Source organism: Pyricularia pennisetigena, chromosome 5 (genome assembly GCF_004337985.1).
Source record: "Pyricularia pennisetigena strain Br36 chromosome 5, whole genome shotgun sequence".
NCBI lineage: Eukaryota > Fungi > Ascomycota > Sordariomycetes > Magnaporthales > Pyriculariaceae > Pyricularia > Pyricularia pennisetigena.
This window is the reverse complement of record NC_043743.1, coordinates 729,519-738,343: the sequence shown is the minus strand read 5'-3', so window position 1 is coordinate 738,343 and position 8,825 is coordinate 729,519. Positions and strand designations below refer to the sequence as shown.

The 8,825-nt window shown below is 52.7% G+C and overlaps 5 protein-coding genes across 5 annotated transcripts; 2 read left to right on the top strand and 3 right to left on the bottom strand.

The window, feature by feature from the left end:
- Positions 1–17: 17 nt before the first annotated feature.
- PpBr36_08175 (uncharacterized protein) lies at positions 18–565 on the top strand (the record flags this gene model as incomplete). Its single annotated transcript, XM_029895307.1, has 2 exons — positions 18–194; positions 329–565. The coding sequence occupies 2 exons, from the start codon at positions 18–20 to the stop codon at positions 563–565; spliced, it is 414 nt and encodes a 137-aa protein (XP_029746966.1).
- Positions 566–1,458: 893 nt separating this feature from the next.
- PpBr36_08174 (uncharacterized protein) lies at positions 1,459–2,022 on the bottom strand (the record flags this gene model as incomplete). The annotated part of the gene is made up of 1 exon (XM_029895306.1): positions 1,459–2,022. The coding sequence occupies one exon, from the start codon at positions 2,020–2,022 to the stop codon at positions 1,459–1,461; it is 564 nt and encodes a 187-aa protein (XP_029746965.1).
- A 1,399-nt stretch (positions 2,023–3,421) lies between these two features.
- On the bottom strand, positions 3,422–5,001 carry PpBr36_08173 (uncharacterized protein; the record flags this gene model as incomplete). Its single annotated transcript, XM_029895305.1, has 4 exons — positions 3,422–3,478; positions 3,574–3,660; positions 3,727–4,874; positions 4,959–5,001. The coding sequence occupies 4 exons, from the start codon at positions 4,999–5,001 to the stop codon at positions 3,422–3,424; spliced, it is 1,335 nt and encodes a 444-aa protein (XP_029746968.1).
- A 344-nt stretch (positions 5,002–5,345) lies between these two features.
- On the top strand, positions 5,346–6,310 carry PpBr36_08172 (uncharacterized protein; the record flags this gene model as incomplete). Its single annotated transcript, XM_029895304.1, has 2 exons — positions 5,346–5,559; positions 5,631–6,310. 2 exons carry the CDS (start codon positions 5,346–5,348, stop codon positions 6,308–6,310), a joined length of 894 nt encoding a protein of 297 aa, XP_029746967.1.
- Positions 6,311–6,708: 398 nt separating this feature from the next.
- On the bottom strand, positions 6,709–8,155 carry PpBr36_08171 (uncharacterized protein; the record flags this gene model as incomplete). The annotated part of the gene is made up of 5 exons (XM_029895303.1): positions 6,709–6,858; positions 6,951–7,453; positions 7,674–7,704; positions 7,787–7,909; positions 8,111–8,155. The coding sequence occupies 5 exons, from the start codon at positions 8,153–8,155 to the stop codon at positions 6,709–6,711; spliced, it is 852 nt and encodes a 283-aa protein (XP_029746970.1).
- Between the last annotated feature and the right edge of the window lie 670 nt (positions 8,156–8,825).

The window sequence follows — 8,825 nt, the reverse complement described above, 5'->3', positions numbered from 1 at the left end:
AAAAAAGACAATCAACCATGGCAGACGACCTCTTCGCGATAAACATCTCGGGAGATGAGGACGACACCGGCCCCCTGGCAGACCAGCAGTGCCCCGCCGCCAAGCCACAGAGTAGGCAGGACAAGCTCAGGCAGACCGAGGAGGCGTTCCAGGCGCTCAGGGCGACGTATACTCCCAAGATACAGAATGGCAATGTGAGTTGTGAGAAAAATACCTTGTGTGTTTATAGTGTTTTAAAGCACGCTTAGTATGTTCATCTTGTGGTTTTTTTTTTTTTTTTTTCAAGTTCATCAATCCCCCCCCCAGCCACTGACCAAATATAAACAAGATCCAACACCAAATCCCCTTCCCCCTCACGCCGGCATCGTCCACGACCACGACCGTCTCCAAGATGCTGGCGCAGGACCTCGTCCACGCCGTCGAGGAGCTGTACTTTTACCGCCGGTACGCCGAGGCGGCCGACTTTGCCGGCCGAGTCCTCGCGCAGCCCGAGATCTTGGACGCAGACACAAGAGCGCTGTTGACCCGGTACCAGGCGAGGTGTCGGTCGAGAGCGGATGTGTGAGACTTTTGCTTTTTGGTGGTGGTCGGTCTCAGCCCCCCGCCCCCCGGGGTTCAAAAGGTGAACCCCCTTCCATAAAGGGGACCGCCGATCTCGCTTCCCGGGCGAGCGGATCAAGTGGGGGCACTCTTTTATTTTTCTTTCTGTTTTTGGAGGAGTCAGAATGATGAAAACGACCGCGGGTTTCGGACAGACGGATTACATAGACAACACGAGCTGAGAGTGACGAGGTTTCTGGTTCACCAGTTGTAAATTTCTCATGTCAAAATCTTGTGGCATATGTACAGAGTAATGCCTTCTAGACAATCTAAGACGCAAAGCGGTGATGCCAAAGGTCATACTCAAACGGCGCAAGCTTCGCAGGCCGGAGCTTTTGACACTGGTAGCAATAACACCAATCTATTATAAAAAGCCAGTGTATAAAAAAAAGCAGTCTAACCGGGTATTCCCAAACGCCTTTTTAGAGAGAGGAAGATGTGAGTGTGTGATCTGTCCACGGGCCTCGATCTTCGCAGTCCACCTCATAATGGGCCAGGGACACAAACCACAAAAACATGATCAGTGAACCGTCTAGGACAATTGTAATGAAGCCAAAGCGCAAAATAAAGAAACCCTCCGAAAACTTTTTGTTGATAATAAAACACCCTTTTCCAAAGCCCCTCGTCAATCAAAAGGAGGATCTCGCTCAAGCGCGCCGGCTAATGCAGATTATGCAGATAGGAAATATGAGAAATGTCGCAGAACTCGTCAGGAAAGAATCGCTAAAGCCAAATATTTTCTTTACGTATGAGAGCAGGCCGTCTCGTCGTCATGCTTCCCACCAGAAAGAGGGGGCATGGGTAGTCATCTGTTTAAAGTGTAGGTTTTTCGCTCGAGGCTCAGACCGACTCAACATGTCATTGAGCACTGACAACCTGACGGGCCCTCTCCTCAGCAAAGACGCGCCTGCTCATGGCCAGGACCGATTCGAAGCCCTCGCGACCCTTGGCGGCGTTCTCACGGAAGCGGGTGACGATGGCGTCCTCGATCGAATTCTTGATCTTCTGCCAGCCGCCGCACAGGGCGGTGATCTTGGCATCCTGTACAAACTGGGTCTGCTTGTCGTTGAGCGGGCTGTAGACTACCGTCTCCTGGACGTTGATCAGGTTTGACCACGTCATGTTCTGCGAGACCATGGTGACCTTTTTGTTGGCCGCGTCGACGTACGACACCTCGTACATGAGCGACTCGCCGTTGCTGGCCCCGAGCACTTTGCACACCCAGTCGGGGGCATTTTGCCGGCAGGTGATGAGCCTCTCTGTGCGCAGGATTCCGGTCTGGGCGTCGACGGACCGCGAGATGGTATCAACGGCGATAACGTGCGTCGACTTGTCGTTCCACGGGCAGTATTTCCTCCAGTTTGCCGTCGACACCTCCTCCCACGAGTAGTTGAAAGTGTCCTTGTTTGTGAAGACCTTCATTGTGGAAGATGTGATGGGGGTAGATTTGCTCAATAGAATGGTAGAGCGAGGTGAGAATATGGTCGCGTGCGATGACGCTCTGGGTGGAGTTGTACACCGTCTCTATAGGAAAGAGGTCGTGTGCGAGCGGACTTTCGGTGTAGTTCGGTTGGTTTCGGATGGTACGGGGCGCTGGGTTTACGTGTTGTAGCGGCAGGCCCGGGTTTGCTTATTTCGCAGGAAAACTAATCGGCGCGTAATAGAGCAAAACAGTCTATTTTGCAGTAATCAAGAGTAAGCAAAGAAAAAAAAATCGACAAGACGTCCTTCGCGTTGTCGATTGAAATGAGAGTGGGTTTGTGTTTGTGTGAGTTGGATGATGGTTAGGGGCGAGAAATGGAAAGGAAAAAAAAAACCTCAGGTCGACTCAAGAACTTTATCAAGTCGACTGGTCTGGGCGATTAAATTGTGCTTTGTCTAAATTTTACCATTAATGGCGTCCGCGCCCCCGGCACGGAAAAAGCCACATCCCTGCAGCTCCCTTGTACTTATCGGGGATCCACGGAACGATGATAAGTAGCCACGAGTGATTGGCGGAAAAGACTCGCACTGACCAGTCATCCATGCATCCCATTGGGCTTTTGCCGCCAGGGGTGTGTCATACAGTGTACTCTCAAAGCGAAAAAGGTCGGGTTTCCTGGTGGCAACTTTGAAGCGCAGTGAAAGGAATCGGGCATTTTCGCTTGGCGATGCAGAAGGCTGTCCTCTGGGCTTTGGAGAATCATCAAATGAAAGTTACACACTATCAGCTATTGCGTATTGGTATGATGCAAGGGACCGAATCCCGAAACACCACCGATCAACCAACGCTAATATTATGTTATGTGATTTCTTCAGCAACTGCCCAGAAGCTGTCTGCGGGGAAGTTTGAATAATGGAGATCCCCAGCTGCCTTTCACAGAGTTCCATTGTACAAGCTGTACAAGCCACTAACGCAGCATTTGATTTGCAAAGTACCCGCTCTTTATTTACATGTGAAAGTCCAGGTCGCTGCTGACCCATAGCCTCCCTACAAGCCCCATTCGGTACCAAGGAAACCATGACAAGCGTGAATATTCGGATGGTATTTGCTGCAGGATATCAGACTTTTTTTTTTCCGGCTTGGAACTGCCCGATTTTCTTCATTGGAGTTGTCATGTACGATATAGCTCTGTCGCATTCTTATCAAAAGTTAAACAATAATAATAGTTGTCCTCGCTGATCAGACGCTCGAAATCGGCGTCAAATGTCAGAGCAATCTCAAGTAGCGTGGATAACTGATGTCAAGTATTACCATGGTAATGTGAGTGAGTCAGCTAATCGTCAACTTTTCGACATGCTTGAATTCTGTTTCATGCAAATTCCGCATCAATTCTGGAACCTAGTAATCGTCTCCACGGCTGATAACCTCCTTCACAGTCGGCCGAAGGAGAATAGTCTAGAAGTGTCACCTGTCAGTCGGTAGCTGGAAAAACGAGGTCATCCAGGCCCGGTAAATTTTCAAAGACTGGCATAATGCACCAAAGCACTTACGTGTTCGTATTGGGCTGTGTAAGAACCCTTCTTGTCGACCAAGGGTGGGTATGCCTCGACAATCCCGTTGGACACAAGGTTGTTCAACTGCACATGTCAGGATTGGTCAACAATTTGCACCGAGGGATGTGAGTTCGCCCAGGTTCAACTCACTCCTAGTAGGTACTTGTCCTGTCCCAGACGGTCCAAGTAACGCCTGCAAAACGGCAGCGTGCCAAAATTCTTGTTGATCACGTTCAATATCTTTTGCGCCGATGTCAACCGTAGCGCAACGTTGGGCGCATCAGCGCGCTTCGCGTAGTGGGACACTTCGCCCTCATCGCGAACGTAGCCCAGTCCGGTGCTGCCGAACGTCTCGATAGCATAGATTTCTCCCTCCTCCATCTTCGTCTGGTCGGCAGACTTGACGATAGGCACGCTCTTGCCGCCGTGGATGGTATATCGGTCAATGGTGTGGCCATTCAGGTTACGGATCGGCTTTACGGGGTAAGTCTCGCCGTCAATCTCTACCTCGTAACTCTCCATGGTCTCCTGGATTGCCTCTCCGATCTCGCCCAGTCGTGCATCGATGCCGGCCTCGCGGATGCCAGTATTAGTGGCATCCTTGACAGCTGCAAGGAGGTTGTCATAGCGGGGGTTGAATGCAACGGTAAAGGCACTGTCGACGATGCGACCATTAACATGCACTCCGATGTCCACCTTGAGCACATCATCATGCTCCAGCACCATCTTGTTGCCTGCATTGGGCGTGTAGTGGGCCGCGCAGTGGTTTATGCTCAGCCCGGTAGGGAAACCCATACCGGCGATGATGGCATCGCCCTCCTCCAGACCCGAGTGTCCCACCAGCGCTCGCACGCTGTCCTCGATACCGTTTGCAATGTCCGTCAGCGACATGCCCGGCTTGATGTGCTTATGCGCCCACCTGCGAGCCTGCCTGTGTGCCTCGGCGCCATGACGGTAGTCTGTCAAGAGGTCGCTGTTGAGGCTGTCAAGGTGGCGCTTCTCCTCGTTTGTGGTGCGGTATGTGTTCTCGCCAATGTACTCAACCTCCTGGCCCTTCGGGTAGCTGTTGTCCGGGAAGAGCTGGGAGATGGGGATTCTGGGAGGGTCCGTCTGGCCATTGGCGTTCTTCTTCTTCTTCTTGCGTGGCTTTCTCTTCTTCTTTTTCTTGGCGCCTTCTCCACCGGCAGCGGCGGCAGCGGCATCCTCTGCCTCGTCGTCGTCGTCGGACCCGTCACTATCGTTTGCGGCGTTGCCGTTGGCCCCGTTGGCCGCAGCTGGGTCGTCTGATTTCGCAGCGACTAAATTGTGAGAAAGACGGGTTGTGTTAGCGTTAGTTTTAATATTCTTAATACAGAGGCAATGAATGCAGCTGGCTTGCTTACCCTTGAGCTTTTTGAGCTCCTCAGTAGGGACTTGTGCAGCCATACTGACGGTGTTGGTTTGGCGCCTTGTCGGAGTCGACAGCAACGGTTGGAAATCGTTATGCGAGCTTGGGAGCTTTTGCGCAAATTCTAACCCCGCCACCAGGGATCGGAGTCGGGCTTTCCGGTTTTGGAGAAGTTCGTAGTAGTATGATGTGAGCGGGGGTAATCTGTGGCTCAAGATGGCCGCCACTTGCATCAGCCACAACCGAACTCGCAGCAAGAGATTCATGGCATCATCCATCAATGGACCTGCCCTGCACAGCATACTTTTTGATTCCACGGCAATTACCCTTCACCACCAACCGTATCCTCCAGACAAAGTCTGGTATTATTTCGGGATGAGGGATGCCATTCCCCCAAGTCCAACGCCTTACGGCATTTTATACTGTTCTCAATGGCAGAAACATATTTTCCAACAAAGTCATTAGGTCCTTTCATAGCTCTCGTCCTCTATGCGAAGATGACGTCGGCCAAAATCACTACGAGACTTTGAAAGTTGGCGAGAATGCCTCCGCCGCTGAAATTAAGAAGTGCGACTGCCCCATGCTGCAGCATTTTCGTTGGGAGCGACGGATACAGAACCGGAAAAAAAGAAAAGAAAACTTGACCACTGACAAACTATACCCCGAGGGAACAGGTCTTTCTACACGCTCTCCAAAACCCACCACCCGGACCACAACCGTTCGGACCCAGAGGCTCCAGCCCGCTTCATGCGCATCTCGGACGCCTACTCTGTCCTGTCATCGCCTGACAAGCGCGCCGCCTACGACCGCGACGTGATGCGCACACGCCACCACCATCACCACGCCGCCGCCGCAACCAGGGGATCCTACAGCTCCACCGGCCCAGCAGGCGGCCGCGCCGCATCCGGTCTGAGCCGCCGCCGGAGCACATACACGGGCCCGCCGCCGTCCTTCTATCGCAACGGTGGATGGGGAGCGCACGGCGCCAAGAGGGCCGCGGCGCACGAGGCTAGCAGCGGTGGGGCCGACGGTGCGCGCGCCGAGCAGAAACCGCCGCCCGGGGACGGTACCTGGGGGGCCGGGATGGGATACGGCCAGGGTCAGCGGGCGGAGGAGGTGCCGCATTTTGATCACGAGAGCCACGAACGTACCCACCGCCGTATGGACCGTCGCAAGGCGTCTTCGATGGAGTTTGAGCCGTCCATCGGATCCCATGATAGTTTCATGGGTGGGTTCATTGTCGTGTCGGCCGTTTTGGCCGTGGCACTGGCTGTGCCAGCGCTCTTCTTTTCGCTGAAGAGAGACCGGTCCGACAGGAGTGAGGCTATCCGCCAGCGTAGGGTTTGAGGTCATCCTCAAAGACCATGGCATTTTATCCTTCATATCGTCGAATCGGAAAGCAATCCTTGGTTATACCAATGCATCTAAGAAATAGATTCGGTTCTAGAGATTAATAAGACGAATACACCGGACACGGGCATACCACTGTTCACGGCTTTTTTCAGACATCCGTACAAATGGCGTTTACGGCGACAGTCAGCAATCGTTATTACATGTCCTTATGGTAAAGAAAAAGGTCTTTTTGTATTGACAGATTTGGTACAGGTTTTTTTTGGTCGGCCCTCCCCTCAGCGATAAGGTCAAGTCTAGATGTGTCTATGTAGCCCAGTCCAGCCCATATACACTATCAGAGAGGTGGTTTAAAGATCCCCGTCAACATGTCGACACCGAAGATGTGAACACGCTTAAGACTCAAAGGTAAAGCTGGTGCCAACCTTGTGGGTGGCTTGGTCGAGCTTCTGGGTATCGAAGGAAGCACCGATGCCAAAGGTGACGCCGGGGCGGAGGAGGGTGGTGTAAGCAACGGCGGCAACACCGCGGTCGTTGATCTTGCCCTGTTTGAATGCACAAATCGCGCGTCAGTATACAAATCCGACTAGGCGTGGCACCCAGGCCAACTCTACAGGTAAAACCAACTGCTACATACCTTGACAAAGGACAGGGGGTCGATGCGGTACTTGGTGGCGACCTCGAGACCGACGCTGTTGCCGATCTTGGAGTTCCAGCTGGCCTTGGCACCGGCCTCGACCAGGCTGTTGACCTTGTGGTAGTAGCTGGCAGCGAAAACGCTGGCGTTGTCAGTGGCGGTGACGGCAGCGGTGTACTGGGGAGCGCTGTAGCCCACAGCGGCGCTGTAGCTGGTGATGGCAGCCTTCTGGACGTTGTAGCCACCCGACAGACCGGCGAGGAAGCCCTCGTGGCCGATGACGGCGTCGACGTTGGCCGTGGGACCCTTGAGGAGGTCGAAGAAGGCGCGGCCGTGGACGTTGGACTGCTTGAAGTGCAGGTTCAGCTTGGCAGCGGTGGCGCTGGTGGCAGGCAGGAAGCCGAAGAGACCCTCAAGCTTGAGGCCCTTGGCAAGGGTGTCGTTGAGCTCAAGCTTGGACTCGAGGGCGTTGGCAGTGTTCCATAACTGGGTGAGGGTCAGGCCTGTCCGATGGTATATCATTAGTAATAGGAACAAGCCGGAGGGAGCATCGCCGCGAATTCCACGGGCCAGCTGTTCTTGGCGCCTCCTATCCGTGATATAGAAAGCACGCGCAAGAACGGCTCAAGTCCAGGTGCTGGTGCTCTGGCTCCATTGTTTTTTTTTTTTTTTTGGGGCCGCTGGGATATTCAGCGGTTTTTGTGGTGGTGGCTTTTGCCGTACCGAGAGACTTGTCTGCGAATTTGCCCTCCAACTGTGCGCCAGGAAAAAGATATGCGTTAGCGTGGTGATAGATTTTTTTCTGCCTCTAGCCGAGTGAGTGATGGTCAACTTACAGATCCGCTGGTGGCGCCCTCGTGAGTGCTCTTGCCCTTGACCTTGAATTCGACGTTGTTGGGGGTCTTGCTCTTGACCTCGAGGGTGCCAGCAGCCAGGTGGTAGAACTCCCTGGTGAGCAACTACATGAACAGAAAACGCGTTAAGTAAGCCTCGTGTCTTCGTCTGATGGGTTTCCCAAGCTAAAGGAGAGAATGCATCGTCGCGCAATGAGAATCCAGATGCAAGCGATCATCACCCTGCGCGCTCATCGAGAAACGGCGATTGTGTTCAATGGGATATCTCAAGTGGTCTAAAATAAAGCCGCAGAAAAAAAAACTCACGTCGTTGGCCGACTTGGTAATGTCCTCAAAGTTAGGGATAGACATCTTGATGGTGTGTGACGGGGAATTGACCTAGAAGACGGGGAAAATGGATCTTGTGTGATGATGCAAAGTCGGATGGCAGAAATATCAGAAAGAGTTCGAACTGGAGATGGGTCTTTCAAACAGGCGCCGGAGGGATAGTTAAAATTGTTGAGGTGGCAGCGATGCTCCAAAGGGTACTGCTTCGGGAAGTCGGGTGGATTCAGCAACGGGGACGCTCGGTCAAAACCGGCCCAATTGAGCTTCTCTGTTTGGGCAGTCAATTTCTGCGCATTGAAAAGCAGCTGGATGCAGGGACCACTGAGCGACCCACGTGTTTCTGAGGATCAGGTGACGTCGCGCATCAAACGGTTTATGCCAGCAACCAACTCAAGAGTCTCAGGCAGAGGAAAATCCTCCACTTTGTTGATTTTTTGTATGTAAAGACATGTAGGGGTAATACTTTGTAATTGCTCCATCGCAAAATCGCAAACGGACATATCTGTCGCCTCTGTCGGGTGCAATTCTTTTATGCATCTCCCTTGCCTGGGACACTGGTTTTCAAGTCACCATCACAACTTCTGGCACGAATGTTGCACGACCTCTACCAAACCTTACAGCATTCCAATGTCTGAGATCTATTAACATCCATCTACTCTAAGCGCCCTGAAATTTTCCCCTCCTTGTCAATTGG